This window comes from Ovis aries, chromosome 9, assembly GCF_016772045.2.
Source record: "Ovis aries strain OAR_USU_Benz2616 breed Rambouillet chromosome 9, ARS-UI_Ramb_v3.0, whole genome shotgun sequence".
Taxonomy (NCBI): domain Eukaryota; kingdom Metazoa; phylum Chordata; class Mammalia; order Artiodactyla; family Bovidae; genus Ovis; species Ovis aries.
The window spans coordinates 55201533-55215966 of record NC_056062.1 but is presented as its reverse complement, the minus strand read 5'-3'; the positions used below and the strand labels follow the sequence as shown (position 1 = coordinate 55215966).

At 33.2% G+C, this 14434-nt stretch overlaps 1 protein-coding gene across 1 annotated transcript in view; it reads left to right on the top strand.

Moving 5' to 3' along the window:
* Positions 1 to 14434, top strand: part of ZC2HC1A (zinc finger C2HC-type containing 1A) — a 57582-nt gene that overhangs the window by 26537 nt on the left and 16611 nt on the right. The window contains exons 6-7 of the mRNA XM_004011754.6: positions 3500 to 3599; positions 4211 to 4310. Of these exons, the coding sequence (XP_004011803.1) occupies positions 3500 to 3599; positions 4211 to 4310 (200 nt within the window). The remainder of the gene's footprint in view (positions 1 to 3499; positions 3600 to 4210; positions 4311 to 14434) is intronic.

Here is a 14434-nt window from a genome sequence, read left to right as displayed (position 1 = left end):
GTCTGAAAATGTGCTATTCAATTGTTAATAATCTTTTCTGATTATTAAAGGGCTTTCTATTCTCTGGGAAATTAAGTATACATGTATATATATTAAAAGTTATCACCATAGTTAATATTTTAAATATTTATCTCTAAGAACTTGTTTTTTACAACACTTTTATTCTGTCTTTTTTCTTATAGTTTTCCCCAGTTATTTTATTTTTTCTGGTAAATTATATGCAGGAAAAAATGCACAACACATAAATTCATGTGTAACCACAAGAACATTGAGAAATAGACTGTTCTTAGTCTTACAAAAGCCTTACTGAACTATTTCAGTCCCAGAATGTAATGTTCTCTCACTCTCAGCCCCAAGCATCCATGAAGTAGTCACTATTTTGATTTTATATGAAATCAATTTTGGCCTTTATTTATAGTCTCCAGACCATGATGTTATTTTTATCTATGATAGCTAGCTTTATAAATATTTTTCTTAAAGTATAGTTGGTTTCCAGCTTGTAGCTCATCCAGCCTGAGATTTCTCATGACATGCTCGTTTTTCATGATGTAGGTTAAACAAACAGGTCCACAGCAGAGAGCCCTGTTGTACTTTCTTGATCTTGAACCAATCCATACAGGGTACTAACTGTTGCTTCTTGACCTGCATACAAGTTTCTCAGGAGACAGATAAAATGGTTTGGTATTCCCATCTGTAAGAGCTTTCCGTAATTTGTCATGATTCACACAATCAAAGGCTTTAGCCTAGTCAATGCAACAGAGATGTTTTTCTGAAATTCCCTTGCTTTCTTGATAATCCAGTGAATGTTGGCAGTTTGGTCTCTAATTCCTCTTCCTTTCCTAAACCCAGCCTGGACATCTGGAAGTTCTTGGTTCGTATAATGCTGAAGCTTCGCGTGCAAGATTTTAAGCATGACCTTGCTAGCATGGGAGATGAGTGCGATTGTCCAGTGGCTAGCACATTCTTTGGTACTACACGTGGAAACTGGGATGAGTATTAACCTTTTCCAGTTTTGTGGCCACTGCTGGGTCTTCTGAATTTGCTGACGTAATGAATGCAACACCTTGATGGCATCATCCTTTACGGTTTTGAATAGTTCTGCTGGAATTTCATCATATCTACTAGCTTTATTAACAGCAGTTCTTAAGGCCCACCGCACTCCAGAACGTCTGGCTCTGTGTGACTAACCGCACCATCATAGTAATCTCTTTCATTAAGATCTTTTTTATACAGTTCTTCCGTGTATTCTTTCCATCTCTTCTTGATCTCTTCAGCGTCTACTAGGTCTCTACTACCATTTTTATCCTTTATTGTCCCCATCTTTGGGCTAAATGCTGCCCTGGTCCAAATAAATAAATACCTTCTCCCATTTTATCAGAAATAAAAAGTATTTGTGAACATAAATATTTTACCAAGGAAATGTAATTAGGTTTGTGATCTGTATAAAAACACATGAAATAATCACCTCCTTAATACATGGTAAATGAAACATGTATTGAGTATAACTGTAAAAATAGATTTTGTTCTTCTGATCATTAAAATGAATTTATGCAAAATCATTGTTAGCTAGAGTCATCCTGAATGCCTAACAGTAGAATTTCAGCTTGATGTGTAGAACAGATAAAATACAGCTCAGTAAGGAAGGAGTCATATTATCTAGGTCAGGGGAACAGCCAGTTACTGAGAGATATATGAGGATGTTTTAAACAAGAGGCATTCAGAGTAGTATGAGGAGTCAGTAACAAAACTAACCTGACTTGTTCTGGTGGAAAGTAATAGAAAATACTGTAGGAGATAGATACAGTTGGGCTAGGTTCTCATCATCTCAGAAAACCTGACCAAAAAGCAGTAATAGGCGGTCTAATACAGAGCAGAAAAACAAAGCACTTTTTGAAAGAGATATTCTGCCTTTTTCTCTTTATAAGCCATTAAGTTAATATAGAGATACCTAATATATACATTAAAATCTTTATTCCCAGTGTATAATGCTGCTGGGGCTCTTCCTGCCTAAAACTTGACCTCTCACTGTAGATTGTTCTCTGTTTTGATAATTAGCAAAATGTGAATGAGTCACCAGTCCTGTTTCTTAATCCAATTTTATTGACCATATTTTTAGTAGGCATGCCTCTAATATTTTGACAAGTCTTTGTTAGGTCTTGTTTTCCATAGTGTTAGTTTAAAAATCTTTCCTAATGATATTTTCATGGGAAAGACTGATACTACAGGAAATACCTCTTAGGTTTTCCAAGAAACAGTATATTTGTATGGCTCCATATACATTTCCAAAGTCTCCTAGTCATTTTGTTCATTTGACGGACGGTTATTGACGGTTTTCTAGTTGCCAAGTGGTTAAGAAATAGAAGTTTCTGGCATTATAGTGTCAAATGTGCTTGTTATTTGTGTGTGTGTGTGTGTGTGTGTGTGTGTGTGACCCTTTTACAAGATTGACAAAAGGTCAGATACTGAATTTTGAAGAGTTACAATGTGGGACTTTAATGTTTATGCTTAGCCAGCAGTTTTTAATAGCAGAGCATCTTAAATTTTATACTGATAATAGGTTATAAATATGATTCGATTTTTAAAAGTTGGGCTTAAAGCCAGTTTTTCTCATAAAGTCCTAAGCATAGGGCTCAAGTACACAGGCAAGCACAATAAACACCTTATAGTTGGCGTATACAGCTAGTGCTAAGACAGTATGAGTCTTAATTCCTGTTCTGTTAAGTTGGGGTATAACCCTGGGCAAGTTTACTTCTTTATATTGGAGTGGGTGATCAATAAGATGCTTTTATATTCAGTAACAGAAAATTTCTGTTTAAATAAGAGGCAGTAAAACAAACTTGATGGTGATATTTCTCTATAGAGAAAAAATGAGAATAAATGAGAAAAGCTGAAATACTGTATCTTTTCTCAGCCCATATCCCATTCATGTAACATGTTCTGGTGAGGTTAATGAAGAACTAGCTCTTTATTTTCACATTGGAGCAATAATCCATTAGACATCTATTTAAAACTTGTTCGTGCTTATATTTGCTCTTAGGAATTTCCATCAGTAAGATATGTGCCTGGATTATATATATGAAATACAAAACCGTACCAAGGAACATACAAAAGTCTTGACCTTTAAAGCCGTACTGCCAAGTGAACATCTTTGGGCGGTTTTAACTTTTTTCTTATGATATGGTTGGCATTTAAAATCTTAACATTGAGGAATTTTTTTCCATTTGATCCATTTTGTTTTCTTTGACCTGGGAAAAGTTACTCTATTTTAGCAGTAGGACATCTGAGCCAAAATTTTAGTATGCCAATTAGGAGAAGGAACATTTCTTGGGAAGCTTCTCTCTAAAGGTGATATATTTTAACCTGCTCTTTAAATTTGGATAATTTGAGTAGGTGGTAAAACATCTCGCTCATTGAAGGGCATGTGTGCTTTTGAAATACTGGTTTGTAATCCATAATCAAAATGTGATGTTGATAAAACATTGTGTTTTCATTATTTTAGTTTAAGCCTCCTGCACTTAAAAAGTTTAATTCTCCTGGGACCACCTCATCAGGATCATCACGATTACCACAACCAAGTGGCACTAGCAAAACTGTTGTAGGTAATGAGATCTGTAAAATAACTTGATTTTTTTTTTTTTTTAATATCAGAATCAGTAGAGAAGGAAATGAAGACAGTATTCTGTTTCGGATTATGTAAAACTAGGTTTATTAGGAGTTGATGTGGAAGATAAGTAATTACTTTGGGTAAAAATAAAGTAACTTTCAATAGCTTCTACTTTAGATGTTTTGTAGTTCTTTTTTAGCCTAAATGTAGATAGTTACTGATACATCATCTCTTCAGAATAGTCAACCAAGGTCCTTTTCTTGATTCTTTGACCACAGTGTTTTTTTCCCTTGTTTTTGTCTATACATGTCTGAACTGGATAATTATCCTTAATAGGCAGATATTTAATGGTTTAAAAAAGATTGTGATTGCTGAAGTGTACCTTCATTTGTATGTAAATTGTAAGAAAGAAGTACAGAAATTAGAAATGAAGGATGCTGTGTGTTGTCCCATAAAAATTTTATTTAATTTTTGATTTAATAATTCATTTTTTGACTTTTTGCCATGAAGATTTATTGCCATGAAAGCATTGTTTTGTCATGCTCTGGTTAATGTGATTTTTCTTTTTCAGAGTGTTGTTAAAACTAATATCTTTTTTATTAAAAGGTGCTCCTTCAGGTAAAGTGTCTTCAGTTGGCAGCTCTTTGGGAAACAAACTTCAGACCTTATCTCCCTCCCATAAAGCGATAGCAGCCCCTCATGTAGGGTAAGTCTACATAGAATTTATTTTTTTAGTGATATGTATATTCATGTATGCTTGATACTAAGACTTTATTTTGTTTAGGTAACATGGGGTCGCACAGAGTCAGACACAACTGAAGTGACTTAGCACACACAAGCACACACGCAGTTGGCTTTTTCATTAATCTCAGTTTTCTAAGTTTGTATTTTACTATGTTGTTGATCAAGAGCTCGCATACTACTCTTGAGAGTCTAAATTAGTATAACCAGTTTGGAAGAGGTTCTGGTGGCTTTTATCAAGAGCCTTAAACATTCATATTTTCCATTTCATAATTTTACTTTTGAGAATCTAGTGTAAGGAAATTACTTAAAATACAGTAGACCTGTTATACTAACAGTTTTTTTTAAGCATGTATCAGGCACTGTGCTAGACATTTAACATTATTTTTATTAAAACCACCCTGCTACTGTAGGAGCAGAGGATCAGAGAAGCAAAGTAATTTGCTCAAAGCCACACAGCTGTCAAAGAGTTGGTAGCATGATACAAATTGACTTCTCTTTGATGATAAGTATCAGTCTCTTTACATATGGTTTTATTATAATGTTACAAAAAATGTGTAGCTATGTTTGAATATCAAACTGTGAAAATATACAAAGCAATAATATACAATCATGATATATGTATAAACTTTAAAAAGATGAGTCTACTGTTATTGGAGAAGTAGGTTCTCCAATATAAACTCCATGTATACTTTGATAGAAACTATAAAAATTTAATACTGTTTATGTTTCTATAGTTTTATGTATATGCTTTTTAATAAAGTAGCATAATTAAGCCTTCGGCAATTATTTTAATGTGGGAAAATTCATTGATAATACTAGAGTTTTAATAGAAGTCTTTCAATAGAATACTAGTAGAAACTCACTTTTCATTTTGATAAATAAGAAAACTAAGGGATGGCCGCATGATTATTAGAATGTAGCCTTATTCTTTATATTTACAGATACTGTTTATAAAGTTGATTTAGGAAGCATGACACATGTTATTTTCAGATCTAGAGTCTCAGTTTTGGCTTTTATATAGGAAATATTTAAGATCAATAGAGAGTAATTGCCTTTTGTTTCCTAATTTGGACTACATATAAAGTGTTTAAGATCTAAAGATAGTTTATTGTATTATCATTGTAGAAAAAGAACAAGATCAGCTAACAAGATCTGATTAGTTAAATGTTTTTTCTTTTTGTCATGCTTCCAAAAAGAAGAGACAGGCTATTCTTAAGAAAGAGACAGGTTATCAGTAGAACAGGTGGTTGAAAGGAAAAGGTTCTCATCTTCTAGTGCTAAAGAAAAACCTGATCTGATTTTCTTTTTATAGCTTCCCTACTGAGTTGACTCATTAGATATGTAAATATAGAAATATCAATATGTTTGAAGTTTATAAATGGAGGTTTCGTTTATGGTTGACTGAATTATAGGCTGGTAATTTTTTTAGTACCTTTCCTATCATACTGGTAATCTTAACCAGTTGGCAGTAGTAAGTTATCCTGACACTCTTTTTAAGAGGGCATGTGAAGCTGGCTGGTAAAATGAAAAGGGTTACTGGGTTTTGGATTAAAATACTAGATTTCTAGATCCTACTTTGCCTCTAACTAGCAGCTACCTGACTTTGTTCTTATCTGTTTTTTCTTGCTCTGACAACTTTAACTCTGCTTACACCTTGACAGCTGATGAACATTTGTTAATCTTTAGGAGAAAATGTTTTTACTAATGAGCAAAAACTTTGGGCACAAGAATTGTACAAGTTGTGCACTGCTATAATGCTATACAGATTTAAAAATTTTTGTTTGTCCCATATTAAACTGTCAGGCATGACTGTTTAAATCTCATTTGTCCATACTATATATGATGCTTATGTATTAAAGGACTGTTTCTAACTGCTGGAAAGAGAGTGGTGATGTATGCTTCTGACCAATATATTACTATATTACTACAAGTTAATATAATTACTGTATTAACTGATAGTAATATGATTATTATATTGAATAGAATCATTCATAGCTGTCCAGTTAGTGACAGAGCTCATTCCTTTTTAGAATTACTGAGGTAATGGTTTGTCTCTTTCTCTTACTAGATTATAAAATCTGTGATGGCAAAGCTCTGTCTGCTTTGCTTACAGATGTAACTACAAAATGTAGTATATGCTTGGCATACAGACACACAAATTTTTGGTGAATATATGAAATAATAGTGAATCAATAAATTCAGTTCCTGATTTGTCAGCTTTTTGCAACATCACAGAATCATGGTTCTGGTACTTGTAATTACTTGAGGTTTGTATGACTATTCTTTTGTCTTTTCATACTGAAAAATTGAAGGCAAAAAGAGAAGGGGGTGGCAGAGGATGAGATGGCTAGATGGCATCACCGACTCAGTGGGTCTGAATTTGAGCCAACTCCAGAAGATAGTGAAGGACAGGGAAGCCTGGTGTGCTGCAGTCCATGGGGTCACATAGAGTCAGACATAACTTAGTGACTGAACAACAGCAAAAATGATTATCATGATTTTTATTGACACAGATAATTCAGAACTGAGTAAAGGCAGAATTAAGACATCTGGTTAGCTATAATGTTCAAGAAGTTGAGCATCTTTTGAGATTAGTAAAATGAGTCATTTTAGTGGTTTGGAATTACTTAAAGCCTGGTGTGTATAATCTCTGTTGTGTTTGCCTGCAATCATACATATCAATGATCTATAATATTTAGCATATATTGAAATCACCCTTTTTTACTTGGAAAAATTCTCATATGTTTGATAATTCTAGACAACCTATGAGTCAGCTGATTTTAACAGAATTTTTTAAAGCAAAATGCACCCTAATAGAAATTTTTTTCTTGTGCCAAAAATAGTTTTCTTTATTCCTAGAGATATTAGAAGTATGATGAAACCCAGAGTTTTAAATAAATATTGCTGTACTGAATTATGTCAGAGAGTTTACACAGTGGTACCTTTAGAATTATGTTTTCTTAATGGTTAATTACTAACTTAAATGGGTATTTCAGCTGATAATTTTCAGTAGTTAAAGTATCAAATTGCAGAGATTTATTTCTGTTCAATTACTCTGAGAACTAGAAGTTTACTTTGGAGATAGGATATAGTAGGAGAAGGCAATGGCAACCCACTCCAGTACTCTTGCCTGGAAAATCCCATGGACGGAGGAGCCTGGTGGGCTACAGTTGATGGGGTAGCGACGAGTCGGACACGACTGAGCGACTTCACTTTCACTTTTCACTTTCATGCGTTGGAGAAGGAAATGGCAACCCACTCCAGTGTTCTTGCCTGGAGAATCCCAGGGACGGGGGAGCCTGGTGGGCTGCCGTCTCTGGGGTCTCACAGAGTCGGACACGACTGAAGTGACTTAGCAGCAGCAGCAGCAGCAGGTGTGGTAAAACTACAGAAACAATGCAAGTAAGGAGCTTTTTTTTTTTTTTTAATGAAAAAAGAAATTGGTTTCTTATGCTTTATATTAACAGGAGTGAGAAATGAATGTCTAGGTTTTGAGTATATGTCTGTGGCTTTTCTTATAAGCCAATCTTTTGATGTGTGTGGTTTGTGTGTACCATTATTTAGATTTTTATGAACTTCTCTGACTTTCATTATTGGTCTAGAAATGCCTCAACCTAGAGTTGCACAGTTTGGCCTCCTATGTGGATAACAATTATTTCAACTATTAGACTAAGGGGCTCACTTTGCCATGGAATTGAGTTACTATGTTATCTGTATAGAATTTAATCAATGAGTTTAACCAAAAGTAGAAGTATGGAAGGCTTCGAAACTTTGAGTGCCTTGAAACATCATAGCTATAGATGCCCACAAAGATACAAAATACCTCTTGGTAAAATTTATTCAAAATTATTTCAGAAGTCATCTTTTTATCTCTTCTGCTCTGTTGTAGTGTACAGGACTGAGTGGCTTATTTTCTAAGAATTCACTCTCATGGTGTCAACAATAAACAGGGACATTCCCTAGGTTAAAGTTTATCTCAACTGAGAAATAGATGGATATGTTGCCAAATATTTGCAGCATTGCCAAAAACGCTCATTCGGCAATGAATATTTGGAAAGCCTGCCGAAGCATTTTTCCTTTCTAGATATACTATTCATATCATGGCGGTTACATACAGCTAGAGATAGTCCTTTTAAAAACCCTGGGTCTATCATTTATATAAATGTATCAGCTTGACAAAAAGTTACGTATTTTTGTCTTGGACTATAAGATAGTGATTTAGATCATAACTATGGTAAAATTTTAGATCATCATTGAAATCTGCCTTTCATTTAGATTTTCAAAAACTTAGAATAATTGGCATCCTCTCATGTATGGAATTTTGATGTTTTAGAGCAGATGATCTTTTTGAACTGTGGTCTGAGGGCCAAATCCTGCCCAGCAATTGTTTTTATTGGAACATGGCTGCACATGGCTAATGGTGAATTGTCTGTGGCTGCATTCATGCTATAGTGGCAGAGTCAAGTGCGGCAGAGACAGTATAGCCTACAAAGCTGGAAATATTTACTTTTTGGCTTTTTATTGGAAGAGTTTGCCACTCCCTGTTTTAGAATGGGTTAGTTATCATAGGAATTTTATTTATAATTTGAAGGTAGGGATTTTAAGGAGTCTTCATTTATTCCCAAAGATGGAGCTGTTTTTTTTTTTTAAAGTCATGTGGACTATCTAAGAATTTAGAGCATATATTAGTGTTCCAGTGAACCAAAGGGTTTTTATTTTTTTGAACTTTCATTAATCCATTCAAACATGTTTGTGTGGTTGAATTAAAAGAATAGTAACAGATTAAAAGTATACTTTCATGTTGACTCTGACCAAATCTAAGTACCAATGTAAAGATATATCGTTGAACTTCATATGGGAATTCTATATCAGACCGGAATTCTCTTTTGTATATCAGATTGCTTAGTCTACACCAAATTTATGCTGTGTAGATGTGCTTGGTTGGCAATGTTCCTTCTATAACAGCAGCAACACTGCTTTTACTGCTAAATGGATTTCTTTATTCCTGCCTTAATATCTTTCAGACCTTTCATGTAGCATTATCATTACTGAATTGGACCCTTGAAAAGAAAAATAGCATAGAGGCACTCTGAAAACATTGATGTTGATAGTTCTGTAATGATTACTATCACATTGAAATTACAATTGTCAAAACTGTGAAATAAGGTAAAAATACATAATACAGTAGATTTCTCATTGTACTTTTCTAAAATTTATTATCAGAGTAACCCCAGATGTAGATAGATGTATAAACTAAGTATTAAAATCACCAGTGGTGCTGTTTTTCATAACTTGAAACATCGAAGACCCCCGAGGGCAGGGCAAAACTTATAATAGAGAATTCTTGCTTCCTTTACTTGTTCTATTCACTTCTTTAAGTCAGTTATCGATGGTTTGCAAGACCAAACAGCACATTGAGAAGAAATTCGACCAAAGAGCAATCAGTTGGGTTTAAAACTTTAAATTCCTTTTGAAAATGTGTCACCACTTTTGCAAAGAATTCAATTTCTTTCCAAATATCCCTTTATCTTGTTTCTGCTTTGACTTATTTTTAATGCTACTGAAGGAAGAGGGACAGAAAAGAAATGGTTTAATAAAAAAGGAAACATGCATAAAGATGCATTCTTGTTCACTGAAATAAATGTGAAAATGGTACGTGAGAGCTGGTCTGGATCCAAGTCAGTTTAGGAAGATATTTAAGTATTTGAAAGATCTTTTGTTGTAAACTGATAATTTTAGCTTTTTAAATTTTTTACTGATGTATAGTTGATGTACAGTAGTCACAATTTTTAAAGATGATAATACATTTATAATTCTTAGAATATTTAGGTATATTCCTTGTGTTGTACAATATATCCTATGGCCTAATTATTTTATACATAGTAGTTTAAACCTCTGTGTGCCCCACCCCAAGTTGCCTCTCCCTCCTTCCCTCTTCACCCTGATAACCACTGTCTTTCAGTCAGTTTCTTTTTTGTTACATTTGCTAGTTTATTTGTTAGATTCCACATATGTGATGTAATAGTATTAATATTTATAATTTATATACTTGATATATTTGTAATTTATATACAAATACTATTAGTATTTGTCTTTCTCTAAGTGACATACTTCACTTAGCATGTTACCCTCCATGTCTATCCATGTTGTTGCAAATGGCAAAATTTCATCCCTTTTTATGGCTGTGTAGTATTCTGTATTCCATTTTCCATTTGTTTGTGTGTGTGTACATATATATGTATATACCTCATCTCCTTTATCCATTCATCTGTTGATGGACACTTAGATTGCTTCCATTATCATGGCAATTGTAAATAATGCTGCTATAAATGTTGGGATGTGTCTATCTTTTTGAGTTAGTGTTTTTTCAGATGTGTGCCTAGGAATGGAATTACTGGGCAATGTGGTAATTTTATTTTTAGTTTTTTGAGAATCTCCATATAGTTTTCCACAGTGATTGCACCAATTCACATTTTCTCCAATAGTATAAGAGGGTTCCTTTTTCTCCAAATCCTCACCAACACTTGTTATTTGGGTCTTTTTGACGATAGTCTTCTGACAGTTGTGAGTTGGTAGCTCATTGTGGTTTTGATTTGCATTTCTCTGATGATTAACTACAATGAGCATCTTTTCCTGTGCCTTTTGGCTTTGGAAAATATCATCTTTGGAAAAACGTCTAGCCAGGTCTTTTGCTCTTTTGATGTTGAGTTGTATGATCTGTTTGTATTTGGATATTAACCTCTTAGTGGTCATACCGTTTGCAAATATTTTCTCCCGTTCATTTGGTTGTCTTGTCCATGGTTTACTTTGATGTCCAAATGGTTTACTTTCATTTTAATTAGGTCCCAGGATTATTTTCAAATTTATTTAAAACTTTAACATTGACTATCATTTTAAGGTTTCTCAAATATGTATGTTAGCAAAATTTTATATGTAAAAGCACTTAAATAGATAATTTATATAAAGATTATATTTATTAAAATCATATAAAATATATTTATGTGTAAACTTATATAACCTTGATTACACTGAGAATTTAAAATTTATTTAGTTAGACCTTGAAAATAACATAGCATAACAATAGTAATCTACAGTGGAATGAAGTGATTTGAGCTTAATAACAACATTTACCCTAAGTAACACTTGAATTGTGATACACATACATATACATAGGCAGACCTTTCCTGGGTCTCCTGCATCGCAGGCAGGTGTTCTACCATCTGAGCCACCAGGGAAGACCAGCCTAAGTAACATTTGAATTGTGTGTGTATATACACACATTCATATACATGGGTAGACAAACCAACTGAGTTGAATTTCATAACACAGGTATGTGGTAGTAGAATCATCATTGAAACCTGCCTTTTAAAAATTGACATTTTTAAAATCTGAAAATAGTAGCAATCCTTTCATATATAGAAGATATGTAATATTCCCAATAGAGAATTGCCTTTACATTTTTATTAGATTCTGCTCACCTCCTTTGTTTTATCACTTGTTAGATTTAAGTAGTTCTTATCATATGAGAGGAATCCATGTTTTAAATGTTTCTAAATTTTAATTCTGAATTTTAATTTCAGTAACTTTTTTTCTGAGGAAGAAAATAAAATCTTTTCTTTTTCCAAATCCACAGGTAACCTTTTGTAAGAAAAATACTATTTGAAACAATAGTGCTTTGATTGTTATTATATAATTTAAACAAAAATCTGATTTATTACTTAAAATTCTAAATAGGTTAATTTTCTGCTAATTGCTCACAAATAAAATGCTTAAAATGTTAATCTCAAAAATTTTAGAAGTTTTGTTATTTAATATATAATAAATATATAATATATTTATTGGAGGCATTTAAAAAATTCTTTAAAATGTTTTTATGAGTGTGATGTAAACACCTAATGTTAAAGCAGCACCACCCGCAGAGTATTGATATCAACTTTTAGAACAAAATGCCTGCTGTGTATAGGATATTGAAGGAAGAGAAACTGGATAAAATGTGTCCCGTCTGTAGAGATCCTTATTATCTAGAGGGATGACCAGATTCTTCTGAGACACTAAACTCTGTAATAAGAACAAAGCATCAGGTCTGTCTTATTTACCACAGTATTCCCAGAATTTAGCACAGTGCCGGATACATAGTGGGTGCTCAGGATTTAAATGAATAAACAAAAATCCCTTGAAAAAACTCTTTGTTATCAAGCAGTGATGTGTCACTCAGTAGTCATTTAAGGTAGTACTCCTAGTTTCCTTATATAATTTTCCCTGCTCCCTACTTTGAATGGATATTGATCAGTGATAATATCATTTGTTTGATATAAAGTACTGAAATCTCTGCAAACCTGCAGTTTTCTATTATTCATTAGCTGAAAATCCTTTATAATTTTGGTTAAAAATATTAGCTTCCCCAGAGGGATGGGATGGGGAGGGAGGTAGGAGGGGGATTCAGGATGGGGAACACGTATATACCTGTGGCGGATTCATGTTGATGTATGGCAAAACCAATACAATATTGTAAAGTAATTAGCCTACAATTAAATAAATTTTAAAAAGATATTAGCTTCAGACTGCATGGCCACTTTTAATTTTTCCATGTAGTTTTTAGAATTGCCATCAGTGTTTTCAGAGGATCATGCTTAATGTTTCTCTGGATAAATTTCAGAAATAGGAAAGTTCTGTGAATTCAGGGAAGGATACAATTAGATTATTTGTGAGCTCCATAAGAACAAGCATCCTATCTGCATTTATTTACCAGAATAATAACTTCCAGTTCATTGCTAGCTTCACAAATTTTAAACAGTTGTCCTTCTTAAGTTTTTTTTTTTAAATTGATTCCATTGCCCTGCTGTGTGTAAGTGTGGATTATGTTAGTATGTTTGTCAAAACTGGCAGGGTGGCCTATGTAGTCAGAATTTTCATATTTAATAATGGATATTGTATGAACTATCCAAGGATTCTTTTTGACATTAGTCCTTACCCTGGCAGTCAGATAATTATGAAAGAGCTTGAGGGGTGGATTTCTGATGTATCAGAATAATGTCTTAATTTTTTTTTTAATGTAAAGAAACAGTAGCATTCTCCTTATGGGTACACCTTTATATATTTTAATAGTAAGATGGACAAGTTAGGCCCTCCACTTCGAACTGGAAGACATGTGCAAAGGTTGTATGAGAGTGATACAAAATCAGACAGTGCCATCAAAAGACATGAGTTATTACCCATTTACAAGTAAGTATTTGTAACTCAGTTTGGTTAATGTTTTTCAGCTATTTCCTTAAAGGCTTTATATATTGAAATACTATAAATTTGTACATTCCTGTACTTAAAATTTTTTATTTTAATGATTTTTAAGCCAAGAAGTGCTGAATAATCTTCTAAGATTTATAACGCTTTGATTTTGATGAGCATTTCTATTCTATGTCTATTTTTAGAGCATACATTGAATAAAATTTACATTTATAAATTAAATTTTAATTTTCAGAGGGTTGAAATGAGTCACCTTAATAATTGTTATTTTTATGAAACTATTTTTTAGGAGTAATATTTTTTTAAAGTGTATAGGGAATATTATATCATATATAAATATAACATTGCTAGAATATCTTTTAGTTACGTAGATGATAAATTATTATAAAAAAGCAGGAAAAAGATCTTAGAAAACATTCAATCCAGGGATCCTCAGTCTTTGTGTTAGATGGTTACAAATTCCACATAACACAGGGAAGTAAACACATTCCCTTCCCTGCACTGGCCTTGCAGACTGAGAGGAGAAGCAAGAGTGGCAGTGGCAGTCTTGGAACTCTCCGCACAAGTCTTCAAAGCTTACAAGTTTGTGCCCCCAAAGCAGGTCTTGCCCTCTCGTCTTTAAATGATGAACTGAGGGTCTCATAAGTTAAATTACTTAATAGAGCTCACCTAATTAACTTTTAAACCAAAGTCTACCACAACAGTCTCTTATCCATAAATAATAATACATTTAGCTAGGTATATAATAAAACAAAAATGGGAAAAGTCTCGGTCATTAACAGCCATCACGTGTTGTTTTTAAGTAGACAGTGATAAATTCCAGAAGGAAGAATTTTTGGACTGAGC